We start from the raw sequence: 15,266 nt of genomic DNA, 5'->3' as shown, positions 1-15,266 counted from the left end.
AGGATGGGATCAGAGGTCAAAATGCAAGAATTTGTCGATGTTGTTTAAAAAAATGTTTTGTGTGTTTTGGTTGAAATAAGAATAAAACCTGGAAAAATATTTGAAAGGACTGTAACACTGTTTGTTCTCATATGTTAATTTCGTTGATCACCATTTTAATGTTTGGGGGTCAGTATTTTTTTCTTAAAATAAATTTATACTTTTCAAAGATGCATTAAACTGTCGCAGTAAAGATTTTTTAAAATTGTTTCAATTTTTTTTATTTCAGATAAATTAAGCATCACAACATTCAACATTGATAATAATAAGAAATGTTTCTTGAGCATCAAATTATTAGATATCAAATATTAGAATGATTTCTGAAGGATCATGTGACACTGAAGACTGGAGTAATGATGCTGAAAATCAGCTTTGAACACAGGAATAAATTATATTTATTACAATATATTCAAATAGAAAACAGTGACTTTTAAATTGTATGAGAATTAGAGTTCGACTAAAGAGACCAGTATGTTCAATGAAGACCATGCAGGAGTCAAAGCTGAAGACAAAGTTCTCCACTCTTCCAAAGGCCGTTGAAAATGAGTTAGAGGATCCAGCCTGAAACTTAAGAGGATGGTAAACATGGTATTCTGTTCTTTATGCAACTGAGGTCATTTAAAGACATTATCTTAGACACACTTTGTCCTTTATATGTAGAAACTTTGGTAAGAGTCACAGGTGAGTCATAAATTCAGGAAGGACTCTTCTCATCTGGATCGGCATGGTCATATGCGTCCTGCAAGCAAAATTAGATTAAACGGGCAATATCTTTTCCCTTCAAACATGACATGAAAACTCCATCCACACAGATGATTGATACAAAAGTCTACACATGATTCACTATTATATTTGAACATATACTAACCAATGGTGCTATAAATCCTAAAAAGAATTAGTGTGAATATGGGTTGGTGGACATGTAAAGCGTTGTTGACCTTCATGACCTTAGACAGTCGTCTTTATGTTTCTCATGCTGCTATCATGAGGACAGCAGAATAATATAAAAAGAATAAAGTTAAAACTGACAATTCTCTTTCTACAAAATATGACTCTTGAATAATTTGCAAATTAATTAATTACAAAACAAGTGTTTTTATTCTCTGGAAGCCGGGCTAAATGAGTAAACCCTGCATTCCTGACATGACCAGACCCTCAGTCACTTCTCAGATACCAAATACAGACATTGCCTGTAACAGAAATACCAGAATAGATACACTGGTTTTAAGAAGACTATGATTTCCCATTAAATACAAGAAGATGGGTTGTAAACCCACCCCTTCAAAATAAAAATATTTTACAATATCTCAGTTTTTACATCAGTATTTTTACACATTTGTTAAATAAATGCAGCCTTGGCAAGCATACTTCTTTCAAAAGCATGTATTAACCTATACTAACCCCAAACTTCTGAATGGTAGTGTAATTTTTTATTTTTATATAATGTATTACTTTGAGGAAATTTCATGTACACTACATATAAATGGACAGGCTACATTTTTTTACATGTGAAAGAATAGACCTATACACCTGTATAGAAAATGTAAAAACAAAACAAAAAAAAAACACTTTTTTTAACATGGTACCATCTTGTTGTGTGTATTTGCTCTTTCCATTATGTTCCAATGCAAATAATAATCATTTTCCCTTGCAGCCCTTCAGTTGAAGAAGGTCACTGCCAAGATGCTGACAGTAGCATGTCTGCTGCTGTTTCTAATGAGCTCTGTGCCTGCGGGACAGACTGCGAAGTGTCCAGCCGCCTGCGTCTGTGACAACGCAAAGCTCACTGTGACGTGCGTAGGGAAGAACCTCACACACGTTCCACCTACTATAAACGAGGTCAGTGTGACTTTCCACATTTAATTACTACAATAGTAATTTCTCGCCAGAAATGACATCATAAGTGGAAAACGTTGATCAAAAATGTACATTTACACACAAAACTGACGACCAGCCGCAACTTTCAGACGCCATCTTTATTTTTCTAGCTCAACTGTCACAGAAAGAACAGGACTGTGGGAAATCAAAGGTACGAAGGATACATCTACGCTGCCTTCAAAAAAACGATCAGGAAACAGGAAGTGAAACTAACGTTGTATTCGGACGTGCCTTGATGCCTCACGACCTTGGACTGCGTCCTCCGAAGGCAGCATTTATCAGTTTTTGGACGCAGCCATTGTCAGGCGTGGCTGTAATAATCGCAATTCAATAACAAAGGCTTTCATAACAAAACTAAACTTGGAAATACACGGGAAGAATTCTCAGAAAACACAACCACGTATAACTCAAATGAGACCGAACACTGAACATAGGAAAACTAAGGGCTTAAATACACAGGGGAAGACAATTAACTGGAACAGAAACAGGTGCGTAACTAATCAGAAACCACGGAAACAAACAAGCAAAGGGAACACAGGCAAACCGGAACAGAACAGGACCAAACTAAAAATAAATAAAACAATGGGTGCGACTCAAACTCCCTACTGGTATGAACAACAGATGAAATGATATCGTTCTGACATTATGATAAATACTTTGCTTGTTGCATATATGTGCAACATTTCAGTCGTAAATAAATTACAAATGTTAGTTAGATTATGTTCATTACCTGTCTAGCTGACATATAATTGAATAATGGTTTGTATTGTAAAAGACATCTATCGCATGTGTGAGTTGGCTCACGTGATTTAAGTTTCGTGCTTCAGAACGTCAGCCATTGAGACAGCCCTTAAAATGGCCGACTTCAGACACACCCTAAACATATCCGTGAACCGTATACATGGGTTTCTCGGCGACGTCATCACTGCTTGCGCACGCAACCAAGAGGCAAAAGACCCGCGGTCTTCGTACCGGAGTAAAGGGTTTAAGCTAGTAGCAAAGTGGTTTTGTTGTCGCTAAGTCAAAATGCCAAGGAGTTGTTGCGTAATTTATTTACATGCAGGCCTATCTGTTGTGTTTTATCTGCTCATTTAAATTATACGTGTTGTAAGTAATTCCAAATCTCGGCGAATGGAAGAGTGGGACAGAAGGAGGAAGTTGTATGTTATATTCTTTCTATTCATAATTTGACGAGCTGCACATGACCACATAGCACGTATATAGTTGTATGCATCAAGGGATTTGTACGCTCTAATCATTTCTCTTGTATAAGTCAAGTCAAGTCAAGTCAAGTTTATTTATATAGCGCTTTTCACAACACAGGTTGTATCAAAGCAGCTTCACAGTAATAAATTAGAACAATACATCAATGTTTGTTTCTAGTGGAACGTCTACGTTCGGTAATGCTGATCAATAGTATCGTTGATTGATTAATTCAATTAAATATCCCCAAATATCCCCAACTGAGCAAGCCAAAGGCAACAGTGGCAAGGAACCGAAAAACTCCATCAGGTGACCTAATGGAGAAAAAAAAAAAACCTTGGGAGAACCCGGGCTCAGTCGGGGGCCAGTTCTCCTCTGGCGTTTATGAACTAGAGGTCGGATTTAACTGTAGGATTAAAAGTATTATATGAATGCCTGGCTGAAGAGATGCGTCTTTAATCTAGTTTTAAACTGGGAGAGCGAGTCTGAGCAACGAACAGTATCCGGAAGACTATTCCAGAGTTTTGGTGCTAAATGTGAAAATGCTCTCCCTCCTTTGGTGGATCTGGATATCCTAGGTATGACCAAAAGCCTCGAATTTAGTGACCTTAAAGAGCGCGATGGATTATAGGGCGATAGAAGATCGGTTAAATAGACTGGAGCTAAGCCGTTTAGGGCTTTATAAGTCAGTAGCAATACCTTGTAATTAATACGGGACTTTATAGGTAACCAATGTAGGGATGATAAAATCGGTGTTATATGATCATATTTTCTTGATCTAGTTAGAACTCTAGCGGCGGCATTTTGGACTAACTGTAGCTTGTTTATTAAGGATGCAGGACAACCGGCTAATAACGCATTACAGTAATCTAGTCTCGAGGTCATGAATGCATGAACTAACTTTTCTGCGTCAGAAACTGATAGCATATTACGTAGCTTAGCAATGTTTCTAAGGTGGAAAAAGGCTGTTCTTGTAACATATGAAATATGATTTTCAAAAGACAGGTTGCAGTCTAATATAACACCCAGGTCTTTTACTGTAGAGGATGAAGTAACAGGACATCCTACTATGTTAAAGTTGTATTGTGAGAGGTTTTGTGGGTGGTTTTTTGAACCGATAAGTAGTACCTCTGTCTTGTCTGGATTTAATAAAAGAAAATTATGCGTCATCCAATCTTTTATATCTTTAACACACTCTGTCAATTTGGATAATTTAGCGTTTTCATCTGGCCGTGATGAAATATAGATTTGAGTGTCATCAGCATAACAATGGAAACTAATTCCATGTTTCCTTATAATATTTCCAAGTGGTAGCATATATATTGAGAATAATAGAGGGCCTAACACAGATCCCTGCGGCACTCCATAGTTTACTGGAGTTATGATAGATTTTTCTCCATTTAAATAAACAAAATGGTAGCGGTCAGATAAATACGATCTAAACCAGCTTAATGCTTGTCCTTGAACACCAGTATAATTTTGTAGTCGATCTAAGAGTATTGTATGATCTATAGTATCGAACGCAGCACTAAGATCAAGTAAAACTAATATTGAGATACAGCCTTGGTCAGAAGCTAAAAGTAAATCATTTGTGATTTTAACGAGCGCAGTTTCAGTGCTATGATGCGGCCTGAATCCAGACTGAAACTTTTCATAGGTGTCATTTTCTTGTAAGAAAGAGCCCAGTTGAGCGGACACAACTTTTTCTAGTATTTTAGACATAAAAGGTAGATTTGAAATGGGTCTATAATTTACTAGATTATTCGGATCTAATTGTGGTTTCTTAATGAGAGGTTTTATAACTGCCAGTTTAAATGTTCTTGGAACATGACCTAAAGATAAAGACGAGTTAATAATATTGAGGAGAGGCTCTTCCACTACAGGTAACACTTCTTTCAATAGTTTAGTTGGTATGGGATCTAATAAACATGTTGTTGTTTTAGAGGAAATTATAAATTTATTTAACTCTTTTTGTTCTATAGTTGAAAAGCACTGTAATTGTTCTTGCGGCGTGATAATTGAGGCTGAATTATAAGGCGCGATTGAGGATTGAACGTTTACAATTGTGGTTCTGATGTTTTCTATTTTCTCAGTGAAGAACTTCATGAAATCATTACTACTAAACTGTAATGGAATACTTTGTTCAGGAGACATCTGTTTATTTGTTAGTCTCGCCACAGTGTTAAATAAGAACTTAGGATTGTTATGGTTGTTTTCTATTAGTTTGCGTAGATGCTCAGCCCTGGCCGCTTTTAGGGCCTTTTTATAACGTGACATACTGTCTTTCCATGCGATTCTAAAGACCTCTAAGTTGGTTTGTTTCCATTTACGCTCTAAATTACGGGTTTCTCTCTTTAGAACACGCGTAGTATTGTTGTACCATGGTGCTTTACTTTTCTCTCTGACCTTTTTTAATCTAATGGGCGCAACAATATCCAATGATCCAGAGAGAATGGTGCTCATAGTGCTAGTTAATTCCTCAAGTTCATCTGTTTGTTTGGGTTCACTGAGCAGCTGAGACAGATCCGATAAGCTGTTTGAAAAATTATCTATGGTGGATGGAAGGATTGTTCTGCCTAATCGATAACGCGGCGCAGCATGATATATTACAGGAGTACGTAATATGCAAGTTACCATGTAATGGTCAGTGACATCGTCACTTTGTGGAATGATATCTATATCGGTTGGATCGGTTCCATGTGATATAATTAAATCGAGTGTATGATTAAATCGATGAGTCGGTCCGGTAATGTTTTGCTTGACCCCAAAGGAGTTTAATAAATCTGTAAACGCAGCCCCTAACGCATCATTTTGATTATCTACATGGATATTAAAGTCTCCAACAATTAATGCTTTATCGAAGTTAACTAATAGGTCTGAGAGAAAATCTGCAAACTCTTTTAGGAAATCAGCGTAAGGCCCAGGCGGTCTATATACGGTAGCCAAGGCTAGAGATAATAGGGATGTTTTTCGAACATCTAAGAGCGTAACATTTAGTACAAGTACTTCAAATGAAATAAACTTATAACTCGTTTTCTGAGTAACATTGAGAAAATCTCTATAGATTGTTGCAACACCGCCGCCACGACCATTCAGACGGGGCTCGTGCTTATAGGAGTATCCTGATGGAGTAGACTCATTTAAACCGAAATAATCATTTGGTTTAAGCCAGGTTTCAGTAAGGCAAAGTACATCGAAGCTATTATCTGTGACTATTTCATTTACAATAACTGCCTTAGGTGTGAGTGATCTAATGTTTAGAAGACCTAGCTTTAAAAATTGTTTTTGATTACCAATAGCAACATTTTCTGGTTTAATAACAATTAGATTTTTTCTAGATCCTGCAGTAGATTTATGATTTGATCTCACTAAACGAGGAATAGACACAGTTTCTATGCAATGTTCTACACTATTTATATCAGTTAAATTGGTGCAGCAGAGACTATGATTTGGACTTTTGTTTACTAGTCAAAAGGTATTTAACATTTTGGAGATGTTATCTGACAGAAGATCCGATCCGAATCTGCTTGGGTGTAAGCCATCAGCACGGTAAAGCCTAGGACGCTCCCAAAACAGATTCCAATTATTTACAAAGAGAAGTTTCTGCTCATTGCACCATGACATTAACCATTCATTAAGCGCAAATAATCTACTAAACTTTTCATGACCTAGTCGATACGTGGGAAGCGGTCCTGACACAATAATCGTTATATCAGGCGATGTGCTGCGTACCGTATCGATCAGATTCCTGAAGTCTTTCTTCAAAACCTCCGTTTGGCGCAGTCTGATGTCGGCCCCTCCCGCGTGCAGGACAACGGTTCCGACGCGCTCGTTCAGAATCTCGGGAACGTGAGCAGCGATTTCAGAAACACGAGCACCAGGAAAGCAGTGACTATGCACCTTACTTTTATTTAACGTAGCGTGTACGTGTCGAACGATGGAATCGCCGATGATCACAGCATCGCGTTCTGTTTCGCGAAGAGGGGAGAAGCGGTTTTGTGTGGATATCTCGAAAACCGGGAGGGTCGGAGAGAGTTTTCTTGGTCTAGACCTGACTCGCGACTTCCGCTGCGGAAAAATCCAGGCTTCGTGATGGCATGTTGGAGCCGGAGTGAACGAGACCATGGCTGATCGCGACCTCGACGTTCGGGACCGATGTTGAGGAACGCACGGAGTAGACGAGGTCGGAGTCAGCGGGTTAGTAACATTAATCTCTGATTTGTGTGCCTCGGCACGTGATGTTTCGAGAGCCAAACGCCGGTCTATCAGCTCGGCTTTTCTTACTAAAAGGTCGTGGATCTGTTTCTCAACAGCTTCCAGCTCAGACTGCACCGCGTGCAGCTCAAATGTGTCCTCACCTGCACCAAAAGGTAGACTACTTACATTTGATATATTCGCCATTTTAACAGATGGACAGTAAGTTAAGTTAGCAACGACGCTACCAGTGGTGCTATCAATATTAATACTAATTTATGGCTTAAGTCTTGGATATAATCCGTCTTTTCAGTGGTACGGGTGTAGAGTAGACGCACGATAGGCGAAAAAATGTTTGTTTGTAACTTAAATGAGTGCGGAGAAGACGCGTTCAGCCGTGATCCACGGACGTAACCTATAAGAGTATCCAGCGTTGGATCACTAGGCTTGAGACGCGTCTACTCAACAATCCGCGTTATAACTATGAGGTGAGGAAAAGTAGAAAATGTTCGTTGTAAGTGAGTTTAAAGAGAAATCAAGAATTATAAATCAATCGATGGAGCTCCAAAGACAACAACGCGCTCAGACGCGACGCATGCGCATTCGAAACACACTTGGTGTCTGAATAAGATAATTATATATATCAGGCCATACAATTGCTGGCCACCTCTTGTCATCCACAATCCAAAGATCGTCATGTATTGCGCAGGGATCCGGTAAGATCTCACCATTGCTGAGATTAAGTTTTTTAATATTTATATATAGATTATAATCGCCACGGTCGGAGGTACTAATGGCTTCTCACATAATCCATCGTCAAATCTTTGATTTACAGTAAAGTAACGTTATATGTGTCATGAAATGTTGCAGGTCGTAAAGTAACGTAAACAAAGTTCACTTATATAAAAGCAAATTCGGGGTCTAGAGATGCTGCACTGCTAACATTGGCTATTACATTACTAACTTAGTCTAACATAATAATTCATACATGCATCACATTATGTCCGGATTTTGATTCGTAAACAGTTGGACGTTTTAAATATGAGACACAAACAAACAGATCCAACTCTGAAATTGCAGTTTATTATTGAGTCAACAAGAAATTACAAACAATGCGAAATCTACGTTAATTACAATGTTCTTTTACAGAACTCGGCATAACAGATAGCGGTTTTCTGCCTCCTGGATGCGCGCGCATCCGGTATAGTTTGTATACAAGAAACCCGTGTATAAGATCTGTTCGCAGCTTTATGAGCATGGGGATCAACATCTTCATATGCAGTATTTGTAATTTTCTTTTTCTCAGATCACATTGAAATTGGACCTGAAGAGGAATAATTTTAGGGAACTGGCTAAAAGTGCTTTCAAACAGACCCCCTACCTGACCCACCTGAACCTGCAGGGATGCAGTATCCAGTCTGTACGAGAGGGGGCGTTCAGGGGACTTTCTCGTTTGGTGCAGCTTGACCTCACTAACAACAACATTGACATCCTCTACCAGGTTTGTGCCAGGTTCCTTCTTTGAGATTTTAGAACGATGAATGGCACTATAATCTTTCTAAACCTGACTATTAGTGTGTTCTCATCCCTGTTCTCTCTCCCGTCCTGTAGGAATCATTTGATGGTTTACCATCATTGAAGCAGTTGTATTTAGACCGGAACCGCATCGAAGAGATCCATCCTGGGGCGTTTGCTGCGTTAAACTCTTTAAACCTGCTCTCCCTCACTCATAACCAGCTGGTCTACCTCCCCAACATGGCATTCCAGGTACACTAGTGTTCAAAAGTTTGGGGCCAGTAAGATTCTCACACACACACACACACACACACACACACACACACACACACACACACACACACACACACACACACACACACACACACACACACACACACACACACACACACACACACACTATCTTTTTTTTTGATCAAATAAATGTTGCCTTGTTGAGCACAAAAGACTTCTTTCAAAAGCATTACAAAATCTTAGCAGTCCAATCTGAATTTATACTGGTTTTGATGGTTGGTTTGAAAGGTTAATGTTATTTCCTTCTGTAGACCATTTTCAATCATTTTCTTCTGGAATAATTCCCAAATGTCTGTGTCTTCCAGGGAATGTTAAATATCCAGTTGTTGCGTTTGAGTTATAACTCCCTAAATAATCTTGCGACAGAGGCCTTTGCTGGTCTTCTTGCACTTACGCATTTAAACCTGGACCATAATGAACTCCAGTACTTTCCTACCAAAACCATGACCAGGTAACACCCTCAACCACTGAATTTTATTTTATTTTGCCACAGAAATTGGCTAACAATATTAAATACTGTTGATGATGTTGGACATGCTTTGGTATACTCACTGTTCTCTCTTTTTGTCTAAGATTAGTGGAGTTGACTCATCTAGATCTGAGTTTTAACCCCATGACATATCTGGTGGAGGAGAGCGTGTCAATGCCAAAACTCACACATCTGTGTTTGAACCACATGGCCCTGCAGGACCTGTCTGAGTCGGCTCTGTCTCTGTCTCCCTTTATATCTCATGTGGACCTGAGCTACAACCAGCTTCCTTACATACAGGCCCTCACTGGGCCCTCGCGGCTCACCAGCCTTAACCTCACCGGTAACCATGAATACAGTTTTGCCAGTGTTCTCTCAATATTTACTTTGTTACCACACTAACCTTTCAGTCAATATCATTTTTTACTCAACAAACATTTTTATTATCTTGTATTCTTATATAGACTATCTATCCATCCATCCATCTATAAATGTAATCACCTAAAAAATATGCATATGTAATTGAATTATATGCACTTTTATAATATTATAAATGTAATTTAATGACAATAATAATAATAATAATATATTAAAAGTAATAATAATAATAATAACTGAATCATTGTTCATATTATTCCTAAATTATTTCCTTAAACTTCAGGTGAGCAGTGGTTCTTTAGAAATGCCACTAAACTAAATATAATAGTAATAATTATTATTATTAATTATTTAATTTAGTGGCATTTCTGAAGAACCACTGCTAAACCTTTTCCTACTCAAACTTTAGGAAACCGATGGAACTTTTTAAAAAGTATTTTTTTTATTCAAGTTATATTTGCCAATGTTCACACAGCAACAAAATATAGTTGTAAGTTCTGTATTTGAATCCTTAATATGGTATATTAACATTAATATAAACATTATTAATATTAACATTAATTTAGAGCCCCTATATAGCTGGCCTTCTGCATACATGGGTATCTGAGGGTAAAAATAAGAATAGCCTGATAAAACATCTGCTCTAACCTTTTAATATTCATATCCAAATGGGCTCAACTGGTGTTTTTTTTTAGTGTTTTTTTAAGTCTCAAACACCACTGCTTTGGCTCTGGGGGTCCAATATACTCATCTTTGATGACTATTCTGACTGTTTATTATAAATATTCCAAAACATTATTGTCCGGACCTCTGCTGGGAAGGAAATATAGTTAATTATAATTATTTATCATAGATGTATTATTATTATTATTATTAAAATTTTAATATGATATATTACAATATTATATATTGTTATTTATCTTTCAATTACATGGTTGTAATTCTGAAGAGCATGTGATTTATTAATTTAAAATATCTTATAATACATAGATTTCCACAAAATCAGACTGCAAAGTGATCTCTCTCTCTCTCTCTCTCTCTCTCTCTCTCTCTCTCTCTCTCTCTCTCTCTCTCTCTCTCTCTCTCTCTCTCTCTCTCTCTCTCTCTCTCTCTCTCTCTCTCTCTCTCTCTCTCTCTCTCTCTCTCTCTCTCTCTCTCTCTCTCTCTCTCTCTCTCTCTCTCTCTCAACCACTGTCCCTCAGGGAACCCCATCAGATGTACATGTTTACTGCAAGGGCTGAAGACATGGGCGCTGAGCTCAGGAATCAAGCTCTACGGGGCCTGTGCTTGGCCGCCACACCTCTCAGATGAACCTCTAGAAAATGTTCAAGAACAAGACCTCCGCTGCAGACCACAGGATGAGCTGATGCTGGATGTGACTGAAAAAGAAGGAAACGAAGAAGATGGAGTGCGAGAGAAGACCGTGCCAACAGCCAAGCCAAAGAAAAAGAGCAAATGCCCAATTAATTGCCAGTGTGAGGTGAGAAAGGGCTGGAGAAGGGTGGAGGGAATCTTAGTTATTTATTCGTAATTTACTAGATTTCTTATTCTGGTCCGTTAGCGTAACAACAAACCTAATCTAATCTACATATCTCTGCCTCACCCCATGCTCTCTTTACTCTCATTATCAAGGCTGCAGCTCAGCACGCTACATGTGAGCACCGTGGTCACACTAAAGTGCCCACTGGTTTCGCTGGAAACACTCTTCTGCTTGACATGCGTGGCAACCATTTTCATTATCTACCTAGCAAGAGTTTCCCCGGCATCCCCAAGGTAGTGTCCCTTCATCTGGACGGCTGTAAGATCCATGAGATTGAGGGTGGAGCTTTCCAGGGCATGAAGGGGTTAATGTACCTCTACCTGTCCGACAACCAACTGTCCTCCCTGGATGCAAAAGCCTTTGAAGGTGCCCATGAGATCATGTACCTTCACCTAGAAGGCAATAAGCTCACTCAATTTCCTTCTTCAGCTGCACTAGCTCACATTCCCAAACTCCTGGAGCTGCATCTGGAGAGAAACCTCATAGCTAAACTAGAGCCTTCGGGGCTCCTTTCCACAGTTCCTCAGCTGACAGGCCTCTACCTCAACAATAACACCATCGCAACCATAGTGCCAAAAGCTCTGGATCCAGCACCCAAGCTGGACCTCCTTCATCTTGGAGCTAATGTGCTAACGGAAGTGCCGAGTGATGCGCTAGGCCACGCCCCTCTTTTAACTGAGATCCACCTCTCAGGGAATCCGATTCGCTGGATTGGGCCAAAAGCATTCCGGGCGGTGGCTGAAAGTCTAAAGCACCTGTACATTGATAAAATGGGTATTCAAAAGGTAGAGGAGATGCTGTGGTGTTTTAAATGACAAACTACACAAGATTTTTTATTGCATGCATTATTGAATGATAAAGAATCAACAGTTAATCCTTGTTTTCACTAATCTCTGTAATGGACAATGTTCTCTCTCTTTCTTCTTTTTGATTTGTGGTTGTAGATGAGCGTGAGGTCTCTGGCAGGGTTTGGTCCTGGTCTGCTGTCTTTGTCTCTGGAAGGGAATCAGTTAGAGGAGTTGCCTGACCTTTCACCTCTTACTGGCCTTCAAAACCTCGCCCTCGACAAAAATCCGCTAATGTGTGACTGCAAATTGCTACCATTTTATAGGTGAGATGCACACCAATGAAAATTCATATCTATCTATATATCTATCCATCCATCCATCCATGTCTCCAGTAGCAGTTTTAACATTAAGTGACATGGCATCTGACGCACAGAAGCCAATGGCACATGTCACTATGCGTATTGGCACATCCGGTGGCACATCCGGTCTTCATTGGCATGTGCCATTGGATAGTGGCATGTGTCACTGACATTATTGGCATGTGCCAGTGGTGGATAGTGGCATGTGTCACTGCACTGACATCGCAACACACTGACACTGACATGTCACCTGACTGACACCGAGTCGCGGAACATGTCACCGTGTTGCGACACCTCCAGTAGTGACTAAAAGATTAATTAAACACCTATAGCCTACTGACGTAATTGTGGCACAAAATCCTAAATAAATAGCCTAATTTTGTGATTTTTAAAATATCAATTAAACGAATTAAAGTGCATTAATATTTTTTCAAACGTGTTATTTGTGTCACGTCTTTATTTGATTGGTACAGTATGTGTCACTGTATGTTTTGTAATACCAGAGCTACTTTACGATGTTTATCTCGCAAAGTCACAAACTGCCCATTCTAGGAAAGACACGAAAAAAATCTATCATGGGTTACTACGAATACAGTCGCGTCCGTTACTGTAAACCTTTATTTTTGCGTGATGCTGCAGAGACGCACGCCAGTAGGTGTCAGTATAAGTGAGTGTAACACTGGCCAGCGCATCTGTGGCTTTAGGCTAATATTTCAAAAATAATTGTATCGAATTATGTATGTAGGCTACACATTAACTTAGCGATATTATAAATCATATTTTTTGACAGCATAAAGCAAATTGTTATGCAAGTGGCATATGACGCAATCCATTGGCACATCTCACGTTTTAGTGACACATGCCAATATCCACTGGTGGTAGCCTACATGCCAGTTGGCCTGTGTCACTAAAACTGACATGTCTCTTTATCTTGTGGCACCTCCAGTAGTGACACCTGCAGCTGTCTGCCAGAATATAATGTAGATTATGTAACATATGCACATAGTTAATTTGTACAACACAAATTATTTTATTTATTGAATAATTCCATAATGTTAAGGTAGGTCCTGTTTGTTGAATTTTCAAAATGCACTGAGCTGTTTTTTGCACTTGTATAGCCTAAATAGAGAATATAGCTAGTTTTTTACACTTTTTGGAAGGACTTGAAATATTAAAGCCACAGATAAGAATCTTGCGCTTGCCAGTGTTACACTCACTTATACTGACACCTACTGGCGTGCGTCTGTGCAGCATCACGCAAAAACAAAGGTTTACAGTAACGGACGCGACTGTATTCGTAGTAACCCATGATAGATTTTTTTTCGTGTCTTTCCTAGAATGGGCAGTTTGTGACTTTGCGAGATAAACATCATAAAGTAGCTCTGGTATTACAAAACATTCAGTGGCACATACCAATCAAATAAAGACGTGACACAAATAACACGTTTGAAAAAATCTTAATGCACTTTAATTCGTTTAATTGATATTTTAAAAATCACAAAATTAGACTAATTATTTAGGATTTTGTGCCACAATTACGTCAGTAGGCTATAGGTGTTTAATTAATCTTTTAGTCACTACTGGAGGTGTCGCAACACGGTGACATGTTCCGCGACTCGGTGTCAGTCAGGTGACATGTCAGTGTCAGTGTGTTGCGATGTCAGTGCAGTGACACATGCCACTATCCACCACTGGCACATGCCAATAATGTCAGTGACACATGCCACTATCCAATGGCACATGCCAATGAAGACCGGATGTGCCACCGGATGTGCCAATACGCATAGTGACATGTGCCATTGGCTTCTGTGCGTCAGATGCCATGTCACTTAATGTTAATACCGCCTCTCCATGTCTGTCTGTCTCAACTCTCTTTCTTTCAGGTGGTTGGAAAATGTGAGTCTGAAGGTTGAGGCTGTGTGCGGTTACCCCCCTGAGCTGCGAGGCCAGTCCGTGCTAGAGGCGGTCATCTTTAAGAACTGCTCTAAAGAAAATAATCATTCCTTCAATGAGACCTCCATTCCCACCACAGCCCCTAAACCCAACAAACCCAAACCCATGCAGATCAAAGCAAAGGCCAGACCCATTTTAGCTGAACCTAATCCTGAACCAGCAAAGGCACCTAAGAAAAAGGAGTCTAACGAACTCAAACCAGTGCGCGCCCTGAAAACAACCAGGCCAAACAAGAAAAAAAGAGGAAGGCAACCAAGGATTAAATTGTCAAGGAAATAAGCCATTGAGTTACTTATTTAAACTAGCAGCAGTTAATTACTGTGTGGTAGTATTGCTGTTGATTTGGTTCAAAGTAAAGCTAATAAAGATATAGTCACTTCTGTGTTTACATTCACTTATCATAAATTGTGCAATTTATTTGAGGGCAGAACAAAATTAATTTGTGTTATAATCCGTGAACCATTCCAGCAAAAGCTGTTTAGGCATAGGCTTATGTCTTTATTCATAAAATGACTTTTTATAATATTGAGTGTGTGCATATTTAAATAAATCAACTTGTTTTGAATTCTCTAGTCTAAGATATAAAGGACGACAAAATGTCGATTATAGTAACGTTCCTTTAATTACGGAAATATTTCACTAATGCTTCCATCTGG

The 15,266-nt window shown here is 39.0% G+C and overlaps 1 protein-coding gene across 1 annotated transcript; it reads left to right on the top strand.

Moving 5' to 3' along the window:
- Positions 1-7,187: 7,187 nt before the first annotated feature.
- On the top strand, positions 7,188-15,212 carry chadla (chondroadherin-like a). Its single transcript, XM_081364561.1, has 9 exons — positions 7,188-7,317; positions 8,621-8,815; positions 8,926-9,081; positions 9,429-9,574; positions 9,697-9,935; positions 11,173-11,450; positions 11,603-12,295; positions 12,455-12,621; positions 14,541-15,212. The coding sequence occupies exons 1-9, from the start codon at positions 7,276-7,278 to the stop codon at positions 14,887-14,889; spliced, it is 2,265 nt and encodes a 754-aa protein (XP_081220687.1). The 5' UTR covers positions 7,188-7,275; the 3' UTR covers positions 14,890-15,212.
- The last annotated feature ends 54 nt before the right edge of the window (positions 15,213-15,266 follow it).

The sequence above is a fragment of the Scardinius erythrophthalmus genome (genome assembly GCF_964197995.2).
Source record: "Scardinius erythrophthalmus genome assembly, chromosome: 1".
In the NCBI taxonomy this organism is placed as follows: domain Eukaryota; kingdom Metazoa; phylum Chordata; class Actinopteri; order Cypriniformes; family Leuciscidae; genus Scardinius; species Scardinius erythrophthalmus.
This window is presented reverse-complemented; position numbering and strand designations above follow the sequence as displayed.